At 47.2% G+C, this 27,595-nt stretch overlaps 1 protein-coding gene across 1 annotated transcript; it reads right to left on the bottom strand.

The window, feature by feature from the left end:
• Positions 1–581: 581 nt before the first annotated feature.
• On the bottom strand, positions 582–27,473 carry INTS1 (integrator complex subunit 1). The gene is made up of 47 exons (XM_065732889.1): positions 27,416–27,473; positions 27,038–27,328; positions 26,057–26,253; positions 25,642–25,779; positions 24,795–24,954; positions 24,467–24,572; positions 24,022–24,208; positions 23,750–23,895; positions 23,315–23,456; positions 22,847–23,023; positions 22,476–22,584; positions 21,838–21,958; positions 21,528–21,605; positions 20,888–21,045; positions 19,679–19,775; positions 19,185–19,276; positions 18,856–18,916; positions 18,336–18,533; positions 18,010–18,139; positions 17,643–17,822; positions 17,401–17,550; positions 16,684–16,863; positions 16,406–16,510; positions 15,334–15,501; positions 14,871–14,982; positions 14,300–14,461; positions 13,634–13,780; positions 13,131–13,229; positions 12,726–12,850; positions 11,770–12,024; positions 10,940–11,099; positions 10,330–10,470; positions 9,840–10,020; positions 9,639–9,762; positions 9,007–9,125; positions 7,904–7,991; positions 7,193–7,419; positions 6,116–6,239; positions 5,503–5,636; positions 4,917–5,109; positions 4,534–4,661; positions 3,689–3,801; positions 3,052–3,165; positions 2,168–2,238; positions 1,569–1,660; positions 1,347–1,456; positions 582–944 (listed from the first exon to the last, which is right to left on the bottom strand). Exons 1-47 carry the CDS (start codon positions 27,471–27,473, stop codon positions 829–831), a joined length of 6,564 nt encoding a protein of 2,187 aa, XP_065588961.1. The 3' UTR covers positions 582–828.
• Positions 27,474–27,595: the final 122 nt, after the last annotated feature.

The raw sequence follows: 27,595 nt of genomic DNA, 5'->3' as shown, positions 1-27,595 counted from the left end.
GGAGAAGACTCACAGGGAGAAACTGGCAGATGCCAAAGAGGAAGACCAGCTGCTCACTCAAATTCAGCTGCTGTGACAGATGTTTGCAGATGTACCAAAGTTCACTTTAATTGTTTTTATAGAAAAAGTTTTCTGAGAAACCTCTTACAAGGTCCCGTCAGCAGTCAGTGCTACCAAGACCCAATCATCAAATCCATCTCCCTTGTGCCACTGATCCTTCTAAACTTCCTTCACTATAAACTGTAAAAGGCCACGAGGGCTCTGTGTGCATTTGGCCACAGAGGCAGGTCTTCCAGAGAAGCTGTGTCTAGAACAATACAATGAAGAACAAGGAGAGAAGGATGTCAAGCTACACTAATGGCAGTGTGAAGCAGAAGGAACAATGGAAACGAAGATAATTTTAATTAGAGACAAAAAAAAACCCAAAACTACTTTGCCCCCTGAAAAAAGTCTCTCCCCCTGCACATATCCACATCTTCTTCCAACATAAAGTGCAGAGACTTCAGCTGAAAGGCCAATGCTCTCTTCTGCTCTCCCAGCAGCTCTGCCCTCTTGGAATTAGAAAACACTCCGACAAAGTAAATGTCAGCCACTGCCCTAACACTCCATGACAAAACTGGTCCCTGTTTGGCACAGCATTCAGGAGATTTTTCTCCTACAGTAGTGGCAGCACAGCCAGATAGATCTGTCCTTCCCATTCCTGATCTCCGTCTGGCCTGCTGCATCATCTCTTTGATCCTCCAGGACGTTGGCTGAAATACAGTGCCTTCCTCCAGGGTTCAGTGCAGCTGCTGAGTCCATGGAAGCGGAGCTCCCAGAACCACGTGTTCAGACTGTGGCCTCCATGTGCAGGACCTTCAAGGCCTCTGAGATTTGAGAGCTGGTGTCAATCTGGCTATACATCCCCACCAGGAAGGCCCTGTGCAGTAACACTGCAGCGTGCTCTGTGGAAGAGAAAGACAGCATGAGAGCAGCAGCCTGCCAGCAAACACCTGGATGAATGTCTGTAGCCATAGACCTCCTTCTGGTATGCCTCGACAGGGCACAATTCACCCTCCAACACTCCTGAGGGTATGTGATTATATGAGGGATCACAACTCAGAGAGGAAAATCGTAAAGGAGCAAATCTATTTCACGGAAGCCTCCCTTATCTCTACGTCAAGTCTCCCCTGTGATGCTCAGACCGAAGCTGCTGCTGATACAGATGACCTGCGTGTTTGACAGACTACTCCAGGCAACACTGACTCTTAGCAACTTCCCAGGGAGGCTGCTTTCATCCCAGGAGCTCAGTGCTGACCTCTGCAAGGCCGCCAAGCACGAAGCAGAGGAGGCAGGTACTGACATACCTTGGCAAAGGAGGGTGTACTCGGGCAGGTTCCTCAGTGCTGTCTGCACCACCTCGAAGTCTCGGCTGCCAAGGCAGTACATGAAGGTAGGAAGGAAGTCTGCAGCAATGCTGGAAATGAAGCATCACTGCATCAGTACAGCCTGGTTCACCATCAACAGGCACAGCGGGCAGTCAGCGGCCCTCAGGGACTCACAAGTTCCTGAGTCCCCACTGTCCTCACCTGGGGTTGTTCTGAATGGAGCGCAAAGCCAGGCTAAAGGCCAGGTTTCGGCAGGACTCCTCTGATGAGCTCATCAGCTTCTGTAGGTTTGTCTGAGAGAAGATGCACAAATAAGGATCACAGGGCCATATAAGGATCCGAACTGTGCAGACTTGCACCACTGCTCCTCCAGCATCAATCCAGCAGGTACTGGCTGAGACAGGAAATCCCTGAGTAATAAGGATTGTCCTGTTTCCGAATGCTTTAAAGCACCCTTCTGCAATCTTACATGTATGGGACAGCTGAATTCTCCCTGCATTCCTATGGCTTTGATGGAGCTTTTCTGCTCTCTCCTTGCCCCATTAATGTAAAGGGGACAGTTACTACTTCCTCGGATGTTAAGAGAAGTTTAAGGGGATGATGGAACTACTATACACTGGAGAGAAGACAGCAGGAAGGTATGCACTGCCTGCTGTCAGAAGGCCTAATGGGAAGTGCTGCATCTTAGGGAAAAGAAAAATACCACTTTCCCCCTGAAAAAAACAGAACAGCATTTAAGCTGGCTGTGCAACACACTCTAGTGAACACAATTTCAGTGGCATTTAGAGAATCATACTCACAGCAAAAAAGGAAAGAATTTCTGGCCTCCGTCTGGACATCTCATCAATGTCTGTGAGCACCTCCAAAATGTCTGGTGGGGGACACACGTTAATTAAAAGAAGTGACTGAAATTCACTGATTCAGCAAAGGACCTACAAAGCCAGCCTCCCAAACAGTCAAGTTTTCCTATTTTCACACAAAGCTAGAGTAATAAAGGCAGTTCCTCAAAAAGGGTGAGAACAGGCAGCTCACTTACTAGATCAGCGTATCTCAAAGTGCCCAAGGAGAGGCCACCAGCACTGTCACAGCATGAGCAGGGGAAGGAGTAGAGTGGGGCATAAGGTTTCAACTCCGGAGTGCTCTTTCCTTCCCCCAGTTTCTAGGGTGGAAGGATAACTGTCACCCCAATACCACAACTTTTGTCTGATGTGAACACTGCACATTCATGATTTCAGAACACTTCTGGAGAAGCAGCACGCCGCTGCCACATGCCATGTTAACATGATTTTCCTTCGTGAAAATAAATGGGATTTCAAATAAAATCATGCTTCTCATCAGTTTGGTATTTTTACTGCCTTAAAAAATGGCACTCCTATTGGTACTCCAGAACAGAGTCCCTGGATCAGTGCTGGCTGAACATGGACTGGAACACTCTGTGAGTTACTCATGCAAATTCCCAGAGCACCTTCAAGATAACCTAAAGAAGAGGTAGTTGCAGTACTGCTGCATTAAGTGACAACAGCATCATAGAAAGCCTCTCCACAGAACCACAGCAAGCCCATCAGAAACCAAACCAAGTTCTAATGCTGGAGACTACCAAAGTGAACAGAAAATATGCCTGTAGCTGAGAGCTGGGTAACAAGGTTGGCACGTGGCTGCATTTGCCCTATGTTCTTGCACTTACCCTCAACTGTTTGGCCTCGAGAGAGCCTCTTCATGTATGGGGCCATTTCAGCTGGTGTGAGAGGAGTGAAGAGAGACACGCTGACAAGAGGGAGTGAACCAGCTGCTGCTTCATCTGGTACAGAACGAGAACAGGTCACATTTGACAGCCTGCACAGTTTTAACAGGGACACAAATCCAGTGCTCCCTACCAACCATCAGCTGAGCAGCAATGCTTCCCAGCTCTCACAGCAACCTCCTGGAAGCCCTCAGCTGATGCAAAGAAAACAAACCTTCCCAACACGATTTAAGACTGAATAGTTATCACGTGCAAGTTGCAAAGAGAAGAGAATGTACCCGAGGGTCTCCTGACAGACTGATCCTGAAGCAAGGCTTCAGAAGTTAAAATCCACAGAAATGAAAATCACTCTATGAGCTGTTCTTCTGCACCAGCAGTGGTACCACTGACTGCAAAACAAGCTAACCCACTCCAGACACTGATTTCAAACAGCTCAGCATACAAGTGCCATTCTCCATTCTAAATGCCACTTCTCACTGTGCTGTCACTAGGAGAAACACTGCAGACAGTGCACAAAAACATCTGCACTTTAATGCAGGTTCACCAGCCAGAATTACTCTTGCATAATAGTCAGGCTCACCGTCCTTCTCCTCCTCAGAGCCCCTGTCCAGGATGCTGCTCCTACTAGGCAGACTCAGCCCAGCCAGGAGGGACTTCAGCATTGCTAGGTCACTGTTGTCTGATGACAGGTCACTAGAGGAACAGATGGCATGTTCAAACAGAAGATGTGAAGACAACTAAGAGCACATAAATTAAGCAGAGTAGAAACGGTTTCTTGGGAGAAAGATTTTCCCACTCAACTACAAGGGCTGCTCCAAAATTAATGCCTCCTGCTTTATTATGTTGGCCTACAACGTCAGGGTAGATGTTGGTGCTATGGCAGAAAGTTAAATCTCTAGTGCCAATTTTCTGTCACATGTTGCTGCCACGTGACAGATAGCAGAGGAGCAGTCTGACAAAATGCCATCTGACATGGAAGTGCATATGAAGCAAAGGGGAGGAACTGAATCCCCCCACCATTAATTGATGATTTCTGAACATTTATGACCAAACAGTGGATGTATGCAGAAATAAACAGGAAGCATTACTTGCAGAATGATCTATTAGAACTCAAATAACTTTGTCCCTATATCTGCAGCTGTGATCCTGCTGTTATTTGCTGGCTCTCTGGAAATGACTGCAGAGCACTAGAATACCTTATCAGGGCACTTAAGTCATTATGTGAGTTCAGATTATCACCCAACTATGTCAGGTTCAGTTTTCACCTATAAAAAGGGATATGCAGCTCATCTCAATAGACATTTAAGCAAGTTAAGGATGAAAAAGTGCCACGTTAACAACTACTGTCACATTGTCTTTCTGTCCCCTCCCTGTGCAAGCCCTCCATGAACTAACCCATGTGCTAACTGGAGTAAGAAAGCTTACTGTAGAGGATCTGAGTGCTTCTGTAAGAAGGAGACAGCTGCTTGTGCATTGCACGTGATGTACTTCTGGATAAACTGGACATATTTGCTGATGAAGGCAGCCAGGTGTCGTGAGGATTTCCTGTAGTTCTGAGAAGGGGAAGGCATGATGAGTTAACAAAAACAGCAACGATGCATTGCTCCATCCCACACCTCCGGGGCCCAGGAATTAGATTACTGATCGCTGGCCGCCCCTATGATCTTTCCAAGCTCTCTCTCTTTTGGCTCTTAAGATACACAACGGCTCTCCCTTCGTATAGCACCGCAGTGCTGCCCCTGTGCTACGTCGGCTTCTCCCTCTAGCGGCTGGCAGCCGCACACAACGCCGGCAGTGACGGTGCCTACCAACAGCAGACGGATGAAGGAGAGCAGACAGTCCCACAGTGCCGCCTGGTGCTCATTCTGGAAGACCTGTGGCTGAAGCAGCTCCAGGATCCCCAGGACGTGTATGAAGAAAGTCAAGTGGTTCTGCTGCCTGAACTCCTGGAAATTGAGGTGAACACGGCCATGCAGCAGAGCTGCAATCATCGGCAAGTGCCTGAAACACCAAACAAAAGAAGATCCAGCTCCAGCTTCCTCCTGGACAGTTACATGTTACACCTCAGAGGCTTTAAGCATCCCTCAAACTCTCTCAGGGTTTTGGGTTTGACCCCAGAATCCACGGAATCAGCAGTCACCATTTCCCACCCATTTTCTGCTCTGCAGGCTGCAGTTCTACGAGGATTGTTTTCTGACAAACGTGGAGCAGACAAAAATAGTGCTGCCTCCTTATAAAAGATACGGCTACACTGCCCTTTCTTTTAAGATTCATATATGAACACAGATCCTGCACAATTTACACGACTGCTCTGAGCTTGCTCCCCTTCTGTGGGGGAGGCCGATGCTTTTCAGTAAACTGAGTCACATGGATGGTGAAAGCAGAGAGCTGTACCTAAGAAGAAGGATAGGATGAGCCACAGCTAGCTTCCTGCACGCCATGTTGGCATCCCACACACGGCTTTCTGATGACTTGGAGTCACTGGTGTCTGCAAGGAGGTTAATGAATCTGTGAACCAGGGCATCGAGCTAGAAAGAAAAGCAGTGAGTAAACAGTTAAGTTTAAAGCACAAGCAAGCCTGTGGCTCTTCAGCAGCATTTCTCAAATACTTTCCAACTAAAGATGAGGTTAACAGAAATGATTCCCAGGTAGAACCTGCAAGCAGATGCAGCATTCCAGCTGGCACAGGATCTGAAGTCCACAGTCCCTACAGACATCAAAGCAGGATCAGACGCCTGCACACTTGTGCTTTACAGAAGCCTTTGGCACTCATAAATGTATGTAATCAGAGCTTCAAGTATTTTATGAAGAGACAATGCAAAATAAATCATACCTAAACTCTGCTCCTGAAAGTGAAGGCAGGGAAGGGGAAACTGAAGGGCAAGGTTAAGAAACCAAAATGACTCAACCAGCACTCTCCAGTCCTCTCCTTTTAGTCTGAGCATCAACATAGCATTCACTTGAGGTACACAACTGGAAAGGGGCTTTTCTGCACTTCTAAATTTACCTTGCAAGTGCTGCTGTCTCTGGCTCCTTCACTGGTGAGAAGCATCTCAGGCAGAGGCACAAGTTGCTCAGGTAGCTGCAGGTATATCTGAAGCAGAAGGTCCTGGCAGCATTTCCCCACAGAGCTGAAAGAAAAAGGGAGAGGTCAGCCTCTGGTTACTGCTTTAGTTCAACCAGTAAGCATCACAGACCATCAGATTAGTAACAGCTTTCTTGCATGTGACAAACAACTTTGTAAGGAAGCCACAACTAATCTGAACAGTGTCTACTCAGTCTGTGCTTCTTTTTGAACTACTCTCTCAAAACGTCCCAGGGATCCAAGCATGATCTATAGGGATCCACCATGAGGGCATTTCTAATGCTGGAGTTAGAAAACTGGTTACACAGATACCCCTGGATATAGGAGAAGAAAGCTTGTCTTCCATCTGCAGGGAGCAGAATTCCTCTGTGAAGTACTCATGGTCATCAACATGTCAATTGGAAAAGTAGTCAGCAGTACAAATACTCAGATTAGCCCGCTCACAATTAGCACACCTGCCTGAGATGCATTACCACACAACAGCAACTGGAATTACTAAGCATCTTTTCTATCACCATAAATGAGGTTAAAATTAGGTCAGTTTGCTCCACTGACACAAAGACACCATCTCCTGCTTTCCCAACAGTGCTAACACAGCTGTTAGAAAACAATCATCATGATCAGCACAGGGTGCACGATAAGCAATGATTCAAGGGATGAGTAGACAAGAAATTCTGCATTAGGAACTGGTAATTAAGAACCGCTGACTTAGGGAAAAAAAAAAAAGGAATGTTGAGCATTTTGTGCCAAAATTCCTGAAAGAAAACATGCCCTGCAATTTCACTTCTAAGATCACCTTCCTGGTTCCAGGAACACTTAAGAGTGATGTTTTATGCTCCTAAAACTTTTGGGAAGACGATGTGTGGTAAGCACTTGTTATATATGGGCTCTAGAGCACTCCCTAATGAAGACATGCTGTCAAGTCTCAGCATTATCTGGCTGCCTGTGCCCAAGTAACTACAATTACAGTAGGCAGTGCTTTCCATTTGCAACCCCCACCTGCTACCCCACTGCTGGATGCAGCTGGTCAAATACTCTGTTACTTTCTTCATGCTCTCAAGGTCCCCATGAGAACAACTGAGCAACAGAGGCAGTCGAGACTGGATGAGCGTGCAGGAAGCCTCTTCTGTGTTCTGGTATCTGGTTTCTGCTTCAGCCAGGATCAACTCCACCATGCTGATCAATTCTGATGCCTTCAGGTGGAGCACAAATTCCTCACGGCGCTTCTGTAATGCAGAAGAACACAAAATCCATCCCAGCTGAATCCCTAGATCCTTAGTTCTAGTCACACTTCCCCCAAACAGACAGGAGCACCTCTTGAGACTTAAAAACTGTGGAAACTCAAAAATGATTAAACTTAAATTTTCGTGGCAAAGTGGGAATTATCCCACACTGGGTTTCAGTTTGCTCACTGCTGCAGCCTTTTGACTAGATTTTTAATAGATACTGTGGCAACTCTGCAGGAGCTGCAGAGGAAATGTCAAGGAGGCAAACTTATGTGTGTTCACGTGAGCTTTTTGAACCCAAAATTGCCATTCTAATATATAATAGAGTAGAGCAGCTAAGTAACCAGCTGAGGTACAGGCAGCACATTTGGCACGATGCACCCGCATCACTCCAGTCATCTCTTGGCCACAAAAAGTCATGCAATGTGAAAGTATCACCTCTCACTCCATCCAGACAGGAAACTTGGAAGAACTGAACCACTACCTGAGGAGTTCTTTGGTCCCTTCCCTGCCAGATCCGAGGGATGTGAATACAGGCCCACAAGAAATCCAAGGAAGCAGTTGGATCAAACCTGCCAGAAGACAAAAGAAGACAGATTTGCAATTAGAGTCAACACAGCCCTCAGGCAGCACACAAACACAGTACAGTCTCTAAACATCACAAGTACTGTGAAGGAAAAACATCTGCAAAATGTAAAAATAGGATCCATTAAGTCCCAAGAAGGGGTTTGGTTCTGTTCCCAGATTATGACTAAATATTCGTTGCAAGTAAGCACAACACAGGTATGGTGCCCAACAAATGGCATTCAGCAACAGTATGGTGGCTGCACAGTCATGCTCCACAAGGCCAAAAGTCTGTCACAAACACAGACAGTTGATACAAGCAGACAGTGATCTTCATGTTGCACTGTGCAGAACATGCTGCCTGTTATCCCGGATTGCAGAAATTAAATTGTTAGTGAGCAAATCAATAAAGAAACTGAAGGAAACAAATATTGCTAGCTTTAGAAATACTGTTAGTTTAGCCATGCCCTGCCTTGCTACTATTGGGCATAAGTGCATTCTTGTCTACAAGAGTAAGAAATTTAAGCAAGACACTACTACTACAGCAGAACTCCAGTATCTGAGAGCTGGGGCTGCTCCCAAGATCAGAACTAGGCTGGAAAAAGACTGGTAACAGAGTTTAGTACAAGCAATAGATCCAGCAGAGCCTGCCTGGGTACACAGGTTCCCATCAGTTTGCTATCCAAGCCATCTTTCAATCCCCATGTTCGTAAAGATTATCAACAAGGGCAATGCTAGATGGATTACCTAAATGATTAGTACTTCCTATTTAAAACACAGCCAAATCTTTATGGGCTCTTTCCATCAAACAGCAGGTAATATTTATATCAAGGTACACAAATCAGCATGACTGAAATCAGCATCCTTCTCACAAAGCCTGTTTTTGGCTGAGCTGCATCGCTTGGCACACGCACCGTGGAACTCAGCAGCTCCACTTCGCAGCCTCTGATTGTTCTCTCTCAGAGAGCAGACTGCCCAACTCAAAACTCTGTGTTAGGCTTAAAAAGCACCACCAAGACTCACCTCTGTTCTCGGTTTCTGCAGAGCAGAAGCTTGATGCACTGGTGCAGCGTGGTCCAGCTGGACTGATGAGTGAGAAGAGCCAAGAGATAGGGACGGAAGGAGGGCACCTGGGATCCTGCCTGAGAGAACCAAAAGTTGAGATGTATCAACAGATTCTTGCTGTGAGGTGGACATAGGAGATACCACGCATTTTACATAATGATGACAATCCAAGAAAGCAGACAGCACAGAAGGGAACACGTGGATTTAGGGTTTGAACTGCAGTACTGTTTAAAACGTGGCAGAAGTCATGACATTCAGCTTTAGCCTTAGCTTTGGTATAGCACTCGTGGGCAGGCTACTTATCTGACTTCAGAAATATAAATGAAAACAGAGGGCTAGGCTATTATGGGACTACATTGTGTCCATAATGCTCTTTGAAGTCCTGAAAACAGGGTTGAAGAAATACAAAGACAAAACATGTGCTTTGTACTGAGGACGCACCAGAATCGCTCATAGACTGGGCTGCTTTGGAACTGGTACAGTAAAACGTGGCAAAACACAGAACTCCCCCATGCCCTGTTTCCAGGGGTAGGTCAGCACCCCATAAAGGGGGTTTCAGCACAGCAGTCTCTCCACATAACAAATCTTACCTTGTTCCAGGAGAACAGTAGTTTCTGCTGGAGATCAGGGCAACTGCTTATCACCTCTGGGTCCAACATCTCCAGCCAGTCATTCAAAAGGCCAGAGGATGGCCCCAGCCAAGCAGCTTCAGTACTGAAAACAAAGCCAGTATCAGATATAATGCCACGAAACCAGGCCTCCCATTGAGCTCCCATCATTGCCTAGGCTACCTGCAGCTATCCGGCTCTTTCTTCACTGTTGTGTCTTCTTTTTCCTGAAGCAACAAGGAGCTCACCACAGCTATTGGTTTCACGGCAGGAAATCTGGCAGTGGTCTCAACAGTAGCTGAGAAGAGGACTGTGAGAAGCTCCTCCAAGTACGGAGAGTGAGTTTCAATCAGACCCTGAAGGACTAGCAGAGGTAAAAAGATGTCACTAACCTCAATGCATGGTGAAAACTATGAAACATTTTAAGTGCACGATGAAGGCAGTCAGTCCAGAGTTCCCTAGAGAACAGTTCAGTAAGGAAGAGAGAAACTGCCTCTGAGATAGAAGACTTCTATTTCTTATTAAGTAAGCAGAAACCAACAGTTTGCTGCGAGACAATCCCATGCCTAGGTCACAGTTCACAAACCCACATACCAGCACACAGGAAGGAAGTGACACAAGATAGGCCACATTTAGATCAGTTTACATTTTCTGATCCACAAAGCAGCTTTACCTTTGCTGATGAGCTCTGGCTCCACGTTACCCTTCTCTCCTGATTTTAGGGTTGCAATAATGGCACGTACTGTGGAGCTGATCAAGTCAGGGTCATGGTGGAAAGTCAGAGCTTCTGTGAGGTGCAAGAATCCACCTCGAACTGCAAAGAAATCACAGCACTGGCATCTGAGGGACAAGCTACACCAGGTCTCTCTTCTACAGAGACACCATGTTGCTGCGGGACACAAATACTGAAACATGCACACCCACAACATCCCACTGTCATTTCACTCCCACTGCAGCTCTTTACAGCTCTCAGGGACAACGTGGATTAAGAGAATACTCTATAACCACAAATCACTTTCCACAGTGAAGCTCTTGGTGATAGTCTGCTCCCAAGAGATGGCAGATGACAATAACTACAAGTCATGACATGGTCACGTTCCGTGAGCATTTCTTGCACGTTCCAGGTCTACAGCCAGCACGGAACTCCTTACATGAGCAAATGGAAGTCTTCCCTGAGATCTGCTCTGCTGAGATGCTAACAAATGTCTACTGCAAACTAGTTTGTTTTGTTCTGTCCCTTTCTTAACCCACTTGGTCCACACAGAACCCCACAATGGCAGTACCGTCACTGATCCTGTGCCTTGAGGAGTACTGCACAGCAAAAGCCTTCAGCTGAGCACGCAGAGGACCATCTTCCACTGCAGGGTTGTCCAACCACTGCAGTATTTGCATGAGGACTTTGAAGAAGAGGGAGGAAAAGGCAGTGTCTTGTGGCATGCAGCGCTGGGGAGAGCAGCAGAAGACACCTGCTTATACACACTTCAAGAATACAACAAAGATAGCAGAAGGGGCAGACAGCAGCACATACTGTCATGAATACACAGAGTACACCTACTCTGCTGCACCATACCCCACTGAAATCAAGGCAGCAGTCTCTGATGTTGAAATGCAAGGCAGAAAACATCAGTCACAAACAAAATACCCCTCCAAGCACAATTAAGGATAGCTTTGTGCCTTCTTCCATTGAGATGAAAGGAATGAGATATTTTACTGGATAACTCTTAGCCTGCTCTGAAGTTCTCTCTAAGGAATTACAGATATCCTCTCTCAAACTGTCTGCAGATGCTCTGGCTCACAAGACATGTCCACGCTACAAAACAGCACAGACTGGAGATTCCAAAACAAGGAATTCACAGCTGCAACCCACAGTGCCACAGTAACCAGACTGGCTGAGGTTCACCTAGCCCTGAAGGTAAGCCCTAACTCTCAGCAGTGCTAGGTTAATGTTGCCAGCATGCATTCAGTTGTCTTATGTTCAGACAACTCAAGTCCCTTTGTATCGTGCTCCCCAGGCTGTGTTTCTAGCATGACCCAGGTAGGAAGTCTGCACACAGCAGAGTGGATGCACATCAGATTTTGTTTCCTACAGAGATTCTTGTCCTACCCCACTCACCTGATACTGGTAGAGCTGGCGCATCAGTGGGCAGGAGATGAAGTGGTTACGATGCATAGCCATCACCAAAGCACCGCTGTGTGGTGAGTTCATCAGTGCAGCTACTGCCTGGAGAAGCTGTGCTGTGATCCCAGACACCTGTGTGTTTCCTTGGCGGATGTGAGCCAGCTCCTGCCCCAGGGCCTGCTGCAATGCCAGGGCAAGTGGGCGCAGGCTCGAATTCTGCCACCGTGGGTCTGGATTTAGTGGGAAAAGCTGGCAGGATACAGAACAGAATAAGTCTGTGAGGAAGCAAATGAAAGGACTTGCTATACCATAAAGAGCCCCAAGGCAGAGGACAGATTTACCTCGTACAATCATACTGACTGTGAGCTAACTAGAACCTCGATAACAGCTTTTTCAGAACTCTAGTGCCCGGTATAGGAACAGCATCCATGCAATACCAACCCGACTGTCAATACTGACACCATGGGGGATCACCCCACTACCCAAGAGCAGGCAATCAACTTGTCCAATTCACTCCCTGAAGGTTAGTTTTGAAGTCAACAGAGAGGGAGGCTCTGCTAGCAGACATGCCAAAGCACAAAGGCTGTTTACACACAGCTTTGTCACCAGGGCCCTGGGAGCATTTCACAAATCCTCCAAGCACTGCTGAGACCAAAGGCACTAAACACAGAACAAACAAGGTGCAGAGATGGTAACATGCTAGTAGGCACTGACAGTAGTAGGCACGATCAAAAGCCACATCATGTTCAAACTACATGAAGAAAATCCATCCACTATCAACTCTGCCAGACTGTAATAGCACGGCCTTACTTTATGCAGGGCTTTCCTACTCACTGCCTACAAACAGAGCAGGAGGAATGGAGCAAAAGATGCAAATGAGCAATACGGATTTTTCAAAGGTACTGCAGGAAAGCAGAGGATGGACAATCAGCCTGAGGTTATACCAGTACCTGCAGGAAGATGCCTGCTAGGTCATCTTCTGGGCCCAGAACTCGAACCTGGCTTAAGGCCCGGATTCGGCTCTGGCCTTGACTGCTCTCAGGGCTAGATTTTGACTTCGCAGTCTCAGTGCTGTCTGCAATAAGAATAAAAGAAAAGAAAGAAAAATACTGTTACAGTAAGTAGTATCTGGAGCCCCAATGCTGGATCACCTTCTGCTTTACAGTCTCTAACTACTGAGAAATCCAGTAGCTTTTTCATCAAGAAAAAGCAATACCTACTTTTCTGCACTACTCAGGACAAACAATTACAGAAGAACTCCCAATAATACTGGAATCCCTCCCCTTCAGCAGCAGAGAAAAGACATTTAAAAGATGACTTTGATATTCTGAAGATTAAGCAATCCTGGACAGTACCTCGGCGGGCTGGTAAGGAGGCCGTGAGCAGGGAGTGGAAAGTCTGGCCTCCTGTCGCTCCTCTTTCATGCTGAACCTCCACAAGGTGAGCCATGTAGTCTGAAAAAAGGACAAGATGTGAAGAGATCTCCTCTCCTTCTTCAGTAAAGGAGTACAGAATCGGTTGCTGTTTGATAGCTACCACAGTGAAGAATATCTGCTGTTCATTGGGACTTTGTAAATATGATGCAAATGAGCCCTGCTTCTTTTACAGTTTAGCCTCCAGATTGTTTATAGTCTTTGTAAAATCCAATCCAGAAAAATCCTTCTCCTCTTCAGCAAAAACAGTCAAGGGTCACCTAGACAAGAACTAGGGAGGTCTCTACAGAGATGAGCCACCAAAGCGGCTGGTGCAGAGTACAGTGAACTAGCTCGGATTTTACACAAGAAAGTCCCAGGATGTATTCACAATGACTGTTTAAGACAAAGTAAAACATCTAGCCCATCTCATACAAAGCTCTTACTCTTATCCATAATGTTCTGCTCCAGTGTCTGTGGGTCATGAGATACAGCCTGATCCAGGTACTGCAGAAGTTTGCTCATGCTGGAAACTGGGATTCCAAAGGACTGAACAAAGAGAAGCAGCTGCTGTGGCTCCAGGTCCTGCAGGGCTGAAATACAAAAACTCTGAGTTCTCAGACCACCAAATTGCTTACAGAGGGTCATCTCCCTTACCTGGTATGGTGCTTTTGGATGGACCAAGCGACATATTAATGACAGGACTGCAGAGAGCCTAAAGCCACAAGTCTGACAGCTGCCCACACTGCTCTGCAAATCACTGCCTTCTTATTGCATCTTTCAGTTAATTCACTTGCTGACTAATTTGATCTTCTGTTTAATTTGATCAAAACCTCAGGAACTCAATCATCCATATTAAAGAACAACTTCCACCCTATCTGTTGATGGCTGCAGGCAGGAATTATTGAAAATTCAATCACTGGCTATAGAGAGCTGTCATTTAATTAGTAAGAAAGGGACAAAGCTCTGAACACCAGGAAGACAGACAGCACCGACAAGCTGTGCAAGGACAGAAGAAGCTGCAGATACAGCTTACACTCTGCAGCCACTGTTTTCTAGCCTACCTTCCTACAGGGGGGTCTGAAACACCACCAGACATCCCACAAGCTCACCTGCATCCACGAGCCGTGGGACCTCGGAGCGGATCATGCGCAGCTTTAGCCAGTCAGGGAGCAGCAGGGCCTCCTCCGAGGTGTCAACCAGAAAAGCAGTAGGAAGGGGCTTCTTCTCCGGGAACCAGATGTCCAATAATGTGTAAAAATCACCGTCCCCTGCTTAAGAGCAGACACAAAAACCTTTCTTATGAACGTAAGGACCTAGAATATTCTATCCTTCTCTGTACAAATCAATCCACCAGAACACTTCCTTGTTCAAAGGGTAGAAACAACTTAGGAATGAATGCTATCGAATGGAAATGTGAGCTACGTATTTGAGTGCCCAGCTCTCATCCCACAGCAGTCCTCAAAGTGCCTGTTTAGCAGGGAGGGATGCACTTGAATATTTTCTGCTCTCAGCAGAAGGCAGCAGATCCTTCACTCCATGCAGAAGTATTCTAATAGATACTACAGCTATTAGCACATGCTGCAAGGCACAAGTCTGGGTAGAAGAACCGACCCAACCTATTACATAAAGGCTATGTACAGCCCACAACCCCTTGAACAAATCTCAGTACACTTAACTAACCTTGAGGTGGCCCCAGTGTCAGGAGAATAACCATGGCATGCACCACAAGGATGTGCATCGTGGCTGTTTCACCACTAGTCCAACGAAGGAATACCTGATCCTGTGACTCTGACTGGGGAAAAAAGGAGAAAAAACAACCAAACAGATGAGCAGTGGTGGGGAGAGAACAGAAAACGAGTTCTGTGAGAGGCAGCTGAAAGGAGACTATAAGAATGGACAAGCTTATTCAGACCAAAGTTCAATCTAGTGCCAAAAAAACCCAAAATGATACAGAAGGAAAATAAAGTGATTTTTATGCACACACACACTTGGTTCTGATGCTTTGTCAACCTCCAGCCATTTTCAGATCAGGAAATTTTTGAACCAGACGTGGTTTCCACATTCTCAGTAGCCCTCGATGGGGATACCTTGTGTCAGCTCAACGTTTCTTTGATCTGCCCAAGAAGGGCAGGGAGGAACTCACCCATCTGTACACCTCCTCGCCCTCCTTACTCTGGCGCATGCATCTGATGTAGCGAGAAAAGATGGAGAGAAGAGCAACAAGCACTGCATCTGACTCAGCACTGTATGACAGCTTGGAGAAGAGGTGAGACATGATGGTAGAGCGCTCCACTATGAGCCGGGCAACATCCTGCAGGAAAAAAAGGAGGTCTGTGAGGTCTTTACAAAGCAACACAGACAGGAACTCCTGCCTTACTATGCCACATCCTCCAGTTTCCATCATCAGCCCAGTTAACACAATTCTGGAGACCAACACACAGAGTCAAGGTAGCCATTGTCAAATAAGGAAGGTCTCAAGTGACCTGCATGCATCTTGTGAAAACTTACGGTGTTCCAAGTTGTAGCACAGCTATTTTCTACCTCATCCCACAAAAAGGGGACATTTACCAGCATTTACATAGTAAGAACAGTGCTTCTTTAAATATTCAGCTACTCTCACATACTTAAAAGGATCTACACAAGCATAAAGAGCCCATGAATCTCTAGACCCATGCAACTGAACCTCAAGAAGACTGTTACAAAGGACTTAAAAGCAATGAAAAGAACATCCAGAGTGAGAACAATGAATAACCACTGTATACAAGCCAACCATTCCAAATCACAAGACTTCAACTAGAAAAAAAAAGTCAGAAATTCAATTTCAGTTACAGAAAAGTGAATATCTCACCACTAAGGTTCCTGACTTCCCATTCCCACTCCAGATACATGCAGGTTTAGCACCTGCTTACTTGAGAAATGCTACCAGATGGTGACATTTCTTATAATTCACTATCTGCTCTTGCATTCCCCATGCTATCTGAGATGGGCTGCTAGACCAGAGATCGTGATTCTGATATTCTGCTTGAATATGAAACCAAACACACAGGTTGCCCTCCAACACGTATCCAGAAACAAAACTACACAGTTATCAATTTCACACGCTCCCAAAAACCCCACTCTGCTGCTGCAGCAAGCTACTGCTGCCCTGGGCAACAAGTTCAACACATCAGGCCTCCCCTGTGCAATCCCTCTGTCTTTGCAACCCAGTCTCTCACCAGAGCAAGGTCATTATGCTGCCCCTGCTCCTCCACGGGGGCATGCTGGGAGAGGTACACCAGGTAAGCACTGATGGTCTGGGGATCTGTCTCCATGTGAATGGCCTAAAATGACACAAATCTTCTCATTAGATATCAGGAAGCGATGAAAACCACCACCAGCAGCAAGAATATAAACACGTCAGCCACACAGTTTGCTCAGATCTGTTGTAGCATAAGTAGGATGAAGAATCATTTGCCCAGGAGCTGGTCACTTATCCCTTCCAGGTGACACCTACCTGCTGCAAAGCAACAGCTGTAGTTGCTCTAACGCTGTCAAACAGTGGCAGCCTTGGGAGGTCCCTCAGCAGCCACTGGTAACCCTGCAGCAGTTCAGAATCACCAGAGTCTTCTTCCATAGGGTGATCCTTCTCTTCTCCATCCCGCAGTCCCCCTTCTGACAGCACCAAAGATAAGCCCTGCAGAAATCACACAGACACAGCCCATGCATACGAGGCCACAGCTGGACCCACCAGCTTCATACTAGTGCATAGAACAGACAAGCTTCAGACATCAGGGAGCAACCCAACTGCCACACACACAACCTGCAACAGGTTTCACAGCACATAACTCACTTGCTTGACAGCTACCCTGCTTAAAGTTTCAGTCCTCTGTAAGCACAATCTTGAACTCTGCAATTTTGCCTGTCTTGGCTATGCTCTAGAACACCAGGCATTTACTAATTTACATTTCCCCATGGAAAACAGCTGCTGCCAATTACTCATACTTCACAATCTGCTGAGTCTACACCTGAACTTCACAGGAAACAGCAAAATCCAGCTCTGTCTTAAGAAGGTAACTTGGCAGTTGAACAGAGAAGATTCTGAGCAGCAGGAAGCAGAAGTGCATTTGATGGGGCCTGGAGATTGAGTTAACAAATAAGGATGATACGAAATACTGCTCTCAACCCCTAGCTTCTGATAGGCCCTAGTCAAGAAGATTCTTCTTTTGCTCACCTTCATGGCCAGGACCCGTGAGGCCACCTGGGAGGAACTCAGGCGTCGCAGGAAATAGTCGAGCACCTCACAGGTCGTCTGCTCATCTGCCTTGGGACCCAAAAGTAAGTCCTGCAACCGTCCAAGCAGCTGCCTTTGCTTCTGTTGTCTCTGTGGAGTGAGAAGTTGGCCTTTTCAGCAAAACCAAATCCAGAAATACGCAGCAAGCAGGTAACAGAGCTGAGCCCCAGGAGACCGCTCACCTGGCGTTTCTTGGCACGCTGCTCTTTACTCTCACCCTCCTCCTCTTCTTCACCTGAGGTTGACTCATCAGCAGCATCGTGAAGCAAGAATTCACAAAGGCACTGCACAGGTAGGACATCCAGGGAGCCCTCGCTGGACTGAACCAGATCTGCCAGCCATGGCATTGATTGTGATGAGGCCTAGGAAGCAGGAGAATGACAATGCAGGATCAGCAGAACATAACTGTGGCACGTTAATTATTCAATTCCTGAACAATAAGCCACCTTCCCCTGCATCATACTCAGCTCCCTTCTGTCCCTCACTCCACTCAACTTCTAGAGAGGAGAGATGAGATCCTAACTACGCCAACCCATCAGTGGAGCTTACCTGTCTTTGAATGATGTTGAGAAGAAAGTCAGGATGACGACTTCGACACAGGAGGTGGCCCAAGCGAAGGGACTGGTTCAGGCTTTTCACCTGCTCCAGGACGTGGGGCGGAGGCCGGCGTGGAGGGCCCCTGTGAGAGAGGAGAAGTTAATCACAGACAAGGCACCCTTTCGTTGCAGTCATCAACCTGCTCAGCAGTGCGTGAAGGGCACATACAGGTTGCAACACACATCCTGCCCCCACCAACCTCCTTATTAGCAGCAGGAGTTCCTGACCAGGATTAAGTGGAATTTCCTAACACCACCAGACTGTACAGGGGTACTTACTGAGGGTCCAGACTTGTCAGCTGGGAAAGCAAGAGGCTGCTGCTCTCTGTTATGGTTTGCTTTGTGGATGCTGCAGCCAGGTGACCCTCAAATGCAAGAATCTCCTGTTTTTCTCTCTGAGAGATTTGAAGCTCACGATTTATCATCTCTGTGCGTGTCTCCTCATCCGTCAAGGTACACTGAGGATAGGAGTAATTACTGACAAAACAAGCAAAAAAAAAAAAGTTATCTTGTCCCATTCAAAATTTATGAAACATGCAATGTCCCCATGTTATCAGAGGGAAAGTAAAAAATAAGACAACTTCCCAGCACTGAGAGACCAAGAAACTTGCTGCAAATCTACATCACAGCCACCCCTCGCTGATGAGATTCCCTTGGGGGAAGACTCCTTTCCCACTCAAACTGCAGCACTACTGCCAGCCCACTTATTTTACATCAGCTCCACTAAAAATGAAGGATCCAATAGGCACAATCTGAACTAAGAAACACACCATTTATAGAGGGATCTAGACGTACTAACTTTGTCATGACCATTTCCATGAGCATCTTCAGAGAGGGGTACTCCTCCCAGGCAGCCAGACCTACAGCACAGAAGAGAAAGGTACTCAGGAAAAAAGCCAGAATCTCTGTAAAAGCTCTACCTCAATCCAAGTCGTGGAGACATAAGCGTCCTTTGGAATATCCCACCACATTCAGGGCACGGACACAGACTCCAGTTGCATGCCACTCCAAACATCTACACTGTTAATTTTTGCACACACAGAGGGAATACACAACACAACACGTCTTGCTAGCACCTCAACCAGTCTTTGTAGCAGAACTGGTACCCTGAAAAACGTTCACACTCACCAATGTTCTCAGGATTGAACGCAGCCACTACAAGCAGGAGAGGCCAGGCTTTCCAGTACAGGGTAGAGATAGCAAGATTTGGTGGCTGGTACCTACAAAAGCCATCAACAGATACAAGTGAGTTGGTTACTGGAAGCCATTCCAAGACTGCTCTTTTTAATCATGCACTGTTTGGATTCAGCAACACCGGGTTCAGTGTTTTTCAGGGAGAAACAAACAAACAATCTCTTGCAAATGGGACAGCAGAGTTCAGCTGAAGATTTCTAGAGCAAAAAGACCAGAGTTCTTGCAGAGAAAAGTTCATTCCATGACTCAGAACTATCCTTGCCTAGGAGAAATTCTCACCAGAACACAACATCGAGAAGATTTCCCTGGGATCTCATTACTAAAAATGGTAACTGGAAAAGCATCCTGAAGTCTGTGAACTAGAACTGCCAGTCGTAAGGTGGAAATGAACTAGATCACACTGAGATTATCTATGTGATAAGCCTTACCCTGGGGGTAACTGAATATTTTCTGGGTGGTGATAAGTGCACAGATTTAAGACAGCATCGATCAGCTGGATTCTCTCTACCCTGAGGACCTCAACATCTGGAGGAAAGGAAAAGACAAAGAAAGTTATTGACCAGTCTACCTTACCTTCAAGAACAACAAAATAAAAAAAAAAAATCAGCTTCAAGCAACTATGTTATTGTGGTCTTGTTCTCATGATATCACAGGATTAAAAATCCACAACTCAGAAAGCAGCAACACTTAAAACAAGCCACAAGGTATTGAGCTTTTTCAGCTGCAATTTGGTTTAAATTCTTCATAAATGGGAATCCAGTGTGGTACCCTCTTTCAAAACTCAAATGCATCCCTTCAGATAAGCTGCGAGTCTGCTCAGAAATTCTGGGGAACAGAGACACTGAAAATTCAATTCAACTTTGTTGCAAGTTTTCTGACTCACTGTCACTTAATGGAGTCTTCTAGCATTTGAAAGATGGTGCAGCATTTCAACACCGACAGAGAAACTGGATGCATTTTCACAGGATTCTCAACAGCAAAGCCTACCTCACTCCACTTGCACCAATCAGACCGGAATTGGGCTTAGCTGTTAAAACAGTCAGCATAAGAGTGCTTAAGGTGCTTTGGAATAAAACTCCAACAACTCTTAACACAAACAAATGCAGCTCATGTGAGCAAATGTACTCTTCAAGGATGAAGGAATTCAGGACCAAATGTTGAATGAGTTCATAAACTAAGAAAGAGTTAAGGCTCATTTAGAACTGCCATACTGTAATAATGTTTAAATAACATAAATGAGAAGCCCACAGAACACATGGATTAATTTCTTTCATTTCCGACACTTTCACTTTTGGATGGCCTGAAAATTTCTGTTTGTGTTATTGTCTGGATAAAGGAGTTTAGAAATGGTCGCTCAAATCTCTGCGTGGCACATCACAGCCTCTCAACAAAACCTGTATTTCCCACAGACACACAGCCCTTCGACAATTAGCAATGGGCAGAAACAGTAGGAGAAAATAAGAACCTTCTCCAGTGAGCAAGCAAAAGCAACAGCAATATACGTGTGGCTCTGAGCCAAGTGCTTAGCCATCGAGGATAAAGCATGCTCTGAGTGATGCAAAGGCTCTCTGCAGCACGGTAGGAGCAGACACACACAGAAGGAACCACTTGCTGGCTGAAGCTCTGGACAGTCTCACCATCTGCTTGCACAGCTGCAGCACGCTTCACCAAGTGGTCAGCGAGCTCCATGGCATCTGCAGGGCCAAGAGGAAGGTCCCGTGACAAACCGATCACGAGGATCCGCATCAGAGTGTCTTCCAGGATGGGCACCTCGGAGCAGAGGCGAAGGAAGAAGCTGCACGAGACAACAGACATCAATCATGCTTCCCTTGATGGCAGCACGAGGACTGCTGAAACCCTCCACAGATCCTACAGCTCACCTGAGCAGAAAATAAAGCACTGTTTAGCTTCCAACCATTTTCCTGGTCTCCAGGTCCAAATGCAACTATCTGAAATAAATTGCTCGCATTGCTTCGTACCTCTGCACTTCAGTCTGCACGAGTCTGAGCTCCCTAACATTATACCAGTGCAAGCCATACAGTACAGGGCTGTCCTCACCACTACAGCATTAAGGTACAGAACAGCTTGGCACAGGGAGAAAGAATCAAGGAAGAAGAACAGAGACTGGAGCAACAGGCACCAATTTTAGGCAGTGTAACGTGACAAAAAAGCAAGCACAGTTCCAAGCCTTTCCAACAGAAGCACCACAAAAACAGTTCCTTTGCCTCTAGTTACAGCTGTGCTCTGCACGCAGCTACACAGGGAGCACACACTCACTTGCGGTCGCTCTCAGGGGGCCAGTTGTCCCATTTGTAGTAGGTCTCTGGCTGTTCTGTGAAGAGCACCTTGTGGAGGCTGTCAGGATGAAGAGGACAGTAAACATAACCTGTCTGAGTCTCAAGAACACATTCAACAGTTCATTATCCACAATGAAAAGACACAACACAGAAGCATAACAAGGGGTCCACAGGAATCATTTGTGATCAGGTAACTCCCTTTGGAACCAGAAGAGCACATTGCAACATGCCACACACTGTTGGGAAAGGGATGGGATATGCACAGTAGGTTCCCAAGCTGACTCTCTTACCAGTGCACGTAGTCCTTCGGAGCCAGCTTGCTGATGGATGGAACGACAGTATGAAGCCACCACACAGCATCTCGTTGGATGGCAGCAATTTGGTTCTGGAAAGAGCGCAGCACTTCCAAGTCTGAAAGACAGTCAGGTTACAAACTACACACAAACAAGAATTCCACCCAGAGCGAAGCAGGAGGTGGCAATCATTTCAAGACCAGGTAATAAGCAAGGCTCTGAACATTAAGTAAACATTAACTAAACTGAGAAGTCAGGCAGCCTTTAGCATCCCAACACTGACAGCACACATGCTTCACTTTCTGATGCATGCTGCAACAAAATCCTAAAATGTAGTACAGACAAATTAGGACTGTGAGAAGATATCTGAGCAACCACTTCAGTGCTACCCCAAAAGCTCTGCCATCTCAGAAACACGTACAGTGCCCACCTTTTCAGGCAGCATGCAGATGCCACATCTACGTACAATTCCATTGGTCGTGGGATAGCAGCATACAACCCCCATACCTCTATCCAGAACAGTGGCATGCACTTCTTCCTAATCCTAGCTGTAACGTTCACTCAGTCCCAGGACTGCCAGGAGACACCAAACAAAACCACCCATCTTCAGAGAAAACCTTGGTTTTTATGCTTACTCTTTTTCTCTCCTTTGTCCCAAGCAATTCCAGCCTCCTTCACCTGGGCTGTGATACCAAGCATCATGGAGACAGCTAGAAGATCAGTTATGTGGATGACAAATCGCTCCTGAAAACAAAAGTGCATCAAATTACAGCCACCTTCTGGAGAAGTGTTTCATCATAAAAAGAACAGTCACAACTGTCTGGAAACGGAACGTAGAAGATCTGCTATGAACTGCAAGACACAAAGACTGAATCACCCAGACAACAAAAGGGAAAAAGAAGTATCTGTCAGGAAAAACAAACAAACCAACCAACCAAACAGATGCAGAAAAGCCCAGCACACCACTGGTCCCACTCAGCAACACGTGGATCAAACAAAGCACTACCTTGAACTCCATTTCTGCATACTGGGCCTCCTTTCGTTCCTGCATAAGGCCCAGGCAGAAGGCCTGGAAGTTGATCTCATGTTTTGTTTGTTTGATGATCTCTCGCAGCAGTGCCCGTGAAGCCCTCAGGTAATCATCTTTAGTAGTCAGAAGATCCTGGAACACCATTGCTAGGTACTGAGGGAAAACAGAACTCTCAGTGCACTGTAAATATCTGCGTTCACAGAATGAAAAGCATGCTGTTTATTATTCAGAACCCAGGGAGCTACAAGACACGTTTCTAATGAGATTTCATTACCACAAGGTTGGTCACTCTGATCTGTAACAAGTTAAACCGTGTGATTTCAAAACACTACGATACATACTGCACAGCTGCCTGTGGAAAGGTCTCACGTGAGCCACAGCTCAGCTAAAACTGTCAGGCAGGGATCCAGGCCCACCTGCAGTCACACAACACACTACACCTACCTTTGGTGCTTGCTCTGAGCTGTGCTGAAGAACAGTATACAGGATCTGCATGTTATTGGGATTTCTTGCATTTGACAGTTCATTGAAAATCACAAACTTAATCGTAGTTCCCAGGTTATCCCTGTGTGCGTTCAGCAGCTCTCTGCAAGGGAACACCAGAGGTTTGAAAGCTGAAATTTCAGGTGTGAAAGCTGAGATTTCAGCTACTTTCACATTCTGATTTTCCTTTGAAGTGTTTAAAGCACAAAAAGGAAGGAGGCAGAACAGTGGGTTTGTTCAGAGATGCCAAAGGATTACTGAAAGACTTCCAGACCAACAAAATTGATTTAAATTAGAATCTCCCAAGGCCAAAGCAGATACTTAACAAGTCCAACCAGAGCCAAGGCCCCGGGCACATCTTCCCTCTGCTCATCACAGATGGGGTCACTCGCTCACCTCACACACAGCATGTAGTGGTTGAGAAGGACCTTTGGCTTGAGACGAATTTTGATCAGGTTGGAGATAACCTCCATGTCCTCCGAGCTGTGGGTATTGCAGTTCATACAGACAGACATCAGCAAGTCCTGCGCTGGCTTAGTCAACTGCAGAGGAAGGAGAGGAAGACTGCAGCCACTGGCCAGTACAGATCAGAAACGTAACTCACCTTCCTGGCTGAATTTCAGACCAGGTGCAAAAAAAATTTAAGGTCCAGCAGACTCCATCCTCACCTTTGGATTCTGCAGCCACATCTCCAGCCTCTGCACGGCCATCTGTCGCACCTCTTTGTAGCCACAGGTTGCTGTCAGCAGACGAAGGAGGTTTCTGGACACGTTATCCATGGGCTGGCGCCGGTTGAGCTGATCCCGCAGCATGTCCAGAACATACTCCTCCACACTCTCTGCAAGGTCATCGTACCTGAGCCACACAAACTGCATTTTATTCACATCCTCTCAAGACAGCTCTTTCACATTTCACTGTGTCCAGGCACCAGCATTCTTTCTTGCTCATGATAAACCCTACAGAAACCTACTCATTTCTCATGATATACAACATTTTCTAGCAAGTGCCTTGGGACAGCCCATGCAGGGAGAGCTCTCTGCCACAGCACTGCAGGAGTGGGTGAGCACAGACGGATCTGTCACCAGGCTGCACCAGGAAAGGAAGGCACTTCACCTGGGCATGAGCTGGCCCTCCTGCTCTGGGCTCATTTTCTCCTCGGCAATCAGCAGCTCACTCTGGCTGTCTTCCTCCTCTGTCATGGATGGGTGTGGGCTACTTCCTGTGAGGGATCAGCACAAAGCACACATCATGAGACAACTCCAATCGCTTACACCTCCTCACATATCACATACAAGCATATTATTCGAGTCTTTCTGCTGCTTGCCCTCAAAATGAAGGGAAAAGCAATGCCAGAGACCCAATACCTGCCCTAGAGGAGTCCATCAAGTAACACACTGCTCACATCTGACCCCTTGTTACCCTTTTTTAAACACCTACTTACCAGCACTAATGTCCCCACCACTACGACCGACTTCCCCATGCAAGAGCATGCTCTTGGGAGGCATCTTTGTGTTAAAAGCTGTTTGGATGTTATCCACAAATGTCTTGCAGTGAGGGCTGTCCACCCAGATGCGCTCTCCAAGGGAGTCCTCAATGTAAACCTACAGAAGAGAAAGCAGCAGAGAGCACAGACAACACTCAAGCTTCGTTGTACAGTTTGATTACACAAATATTTGTGAGTGCCCCAAGTTATTTATTTCAGAACACAATCGTGAAGCAGGAAACTGCCATTACTATGGATGAAAACCTGAGACCTTATGACCATTGGCAAGTCATAAAACAAGCCATCATATTCCAACCCTGTGGGCACTAACTCCCTCCAGAAGGAAGCCGATCATGCTCTAATAGAAAAGTTACAAAACCTTCATCTCCAAGATAGAGAAGCTTGTCTTTTGAAAACATGCTGTTTGCAGATCAGCAAGTTAAATCTTAATTCTTACAGATAACCCAAAAGGTGAAGCTTCTGAGACACTTGTATTAGCAAATATCATAAGCATCTCAGGAAAGAGGAAAGATAGCAAAGGCCACACTACTTCAATAGGCTAAGGTGAAAACAAAGATTTCCTCTTCCCTTGCCAACACAGCATGAGCCCACTCCCCATGTTCTGCTTCCTCCAGCTGCCCCCAAGCTACATGACAGGTTGCTGGATATCTGCTTTCTGTACAGCAGGAAAAATGCTCTGCTGTTATCCTGCCCCTGGCACAAGCATATTTTCCAACCCTGGCTGGTTTTACCCAGGTTGCCCACCACTGTCTCAGCCCAGCAAAAGCATCCTTTGTTCAACAACCTTGACAAAGATCTCTGGCCAGTTCTCATCCTCTTCATAAGCTGCCATGAGAAGGTTGCAGGCCAAGACAGACACAAGGCTATTCCCTTTAGCTTTGAAATTGATAGAGGCATCTCTTCGGAGCAAGCTACACAATGCCTGGAAGATTATATAAAAAAAAAAAAGAAGAAAAAAAATCAAAAAAATGCAAATCACATAGCCAAAAATAATACAGAAATGCTTAAGAAAATGAGCAACAAATCTCAGTAACTTGTCACACAACTGCAGTACTCACAAAGGGATGCTAACTATGTTCTGGCCAGACAGCAGCTGCAACTGTGCTCCTGATGCAGCAGGAACCCCAGAATTACACTCCAGAAACATACAGTGAGATATTCCGAGAAGCCCAGGAGCCCCCACGTGACACAGCCCTTACCTCAATTACTCCTTCAGTGGCAAATATATTTGGTTTGATTTTGGCCAGGTACATGAGGCTCAGGTACAGCGTGGTATCTGGTTTGGCTCGGTTCATTTTCAGCTGCTTCGCGGCTCCACACAGCACTCCCTCAATGCGGTCATCGTTACCTTCTGCCTCTGCTGCCTCAATTTCATCCAGCAGCACCGTGGGGACAACTGCAACAACCAACACACAGGCACCAGTTTTTACTCTCACACAAAACCACCTGCCCTGAGGTGCTGCCTCCACGGATCCACTCCTCCTATACTGTGCTCAGTTTTGGGCCATCCCCTCCTTCCCTTCACTGGTGGGATGTGACAGGATCCCTCAATATAAGAACGACATTGAGGCTCTAGAGCATGCCTTAAAAAGGGCAAGGAAGCTGGGGAAGGGTCTGCAGCACAAGTCTTACTGGGAAGCAACTGAGGGAACTGGGATTGTTCAGTCTGGAGGAGGCTCAGGGGAAGCCTCAGTGCTCTCTACAACTGCCTAAATGGAGGCTGAGACAGATGTCAGCCTCTGCTTGCAGGTAGCAGCAATGGGATGAGAGCTGATGGCCTTATGTTGCTCCAGGGGAGGGCCAGGTTGGATATCAGCAAAAAAATCTCTTAGAGCAGTGAGGTGAGCACAGTCTGCCCAGGGAGGCAGTGGAGTCACCATGCCTGGAGATATTTCAGAAACACACACATGTGCACTGAGGGATGTGGCCTGGTGTCATGGTGGGGATGAGACAACAGCTAGACTTAGATGGTCCTAGCAATCTTATCCAACATTAATGATTCTGACTCCACGGTCCGCATACCTTTAGCCCCTCAAGGGTGTTTTTCCTATTAAAATCCTATTAAAAGCCGTGTCAGGACAGCACATAAAAGCACCGACCGGGCTAAGAGAAAGTCTCCCGGCAAGCTGGACCCGGAGCCAAGGCCGCGCCCGCCGGCACAGCACACGGACAGCCCTTACCTTCGATGGGGATGACGGACGGCTCCTTGATGGAGGGCGAGATGGCGCGCTTCTCCGCCACGGCCGCCTCGGCCAGGCGTCCCAGGGCGCTGAGGGGCGGCGTGGCGGACAGCTTGGGCCGCTTGCTCAGCCCGCCCAGCCCCGCGGGACCCGACAGGGCGGCGGCCGCGTCCCGCTTGCGCTCGGAGGGCAGCCCGGCGGGCGCCGGCTTCAGCAGAGTGACGGCGGCCTTGCCATCGCCGCTCTGCCCCTTGGAGCCCAACGCGATGAAGTCTCCCGGCGGAGGGTGAGCTGCAACGGACGACAACCGTGACGGGGACCGCGACGGCAGACGGGACAGCCCCCGCCCCGGCCTCTCGGCCGCGGCCTCAGACTCACCGGAGGGTTTGGGCGCGGCGCTGGGCCGCCGCACGGCCGCCGCTTTCGGACGGTTCATGGCTCCGCCGAGCGCGGACACCGCCGCCCCGCCACCCGGAAGCGGAAGCCTCTCCGCCCCCCTCCCGGTTCACCCCTGAAGGCGGAAGTGAAGCGGCGCGCTCTCGCTGCCCCTCCCGCCCC

The sequence above is a fragment of the Cyrtonyx montezumae genome, unplaced genomic scaffold (genome assembly GCF_038088225.1).
Source record: "Cyrtonyx montezumae isolate F1298 unplaced genomic scaffold, pur_monq_1.0 scaffold_16, whole genome shotgun sequence".
Lineage (NCBI taxonomy): Eukaryota > Metazoa > Chordata > Aves > Galliformes > Odontophoridae > Cyrtonyx > Cyrtonyx montezumae.
This window is presented reverse-complemented; position numbering and strand designations above follow the sequence as displayed.

Bases quoted from the DNA above. Each gene is read 5' to 3' on its own strand.
- INTS1 (XM_065732889.1), bottom strand. From the start codon at position 27,473: ATGAACCGTCCGAAAGCGGCGGCCGTGCGGCGGCCCAGCGCCGCGCCC. The intron at 12,851-13,130 runs GTACTGTCCAGG...TTCTTATTGCAG, and splicing joins CTCCTTACCAGCCCGCCGAG to ACAGCACTGAGACTGCGAAG. The intron at 11,100-11,769 runs GTGAGTGGGGTA...TGCTCTCCCCAG, and splicing joins GCCAGCTCTACCAGTATCAG to CGCTGCATGCCACAAGACAC.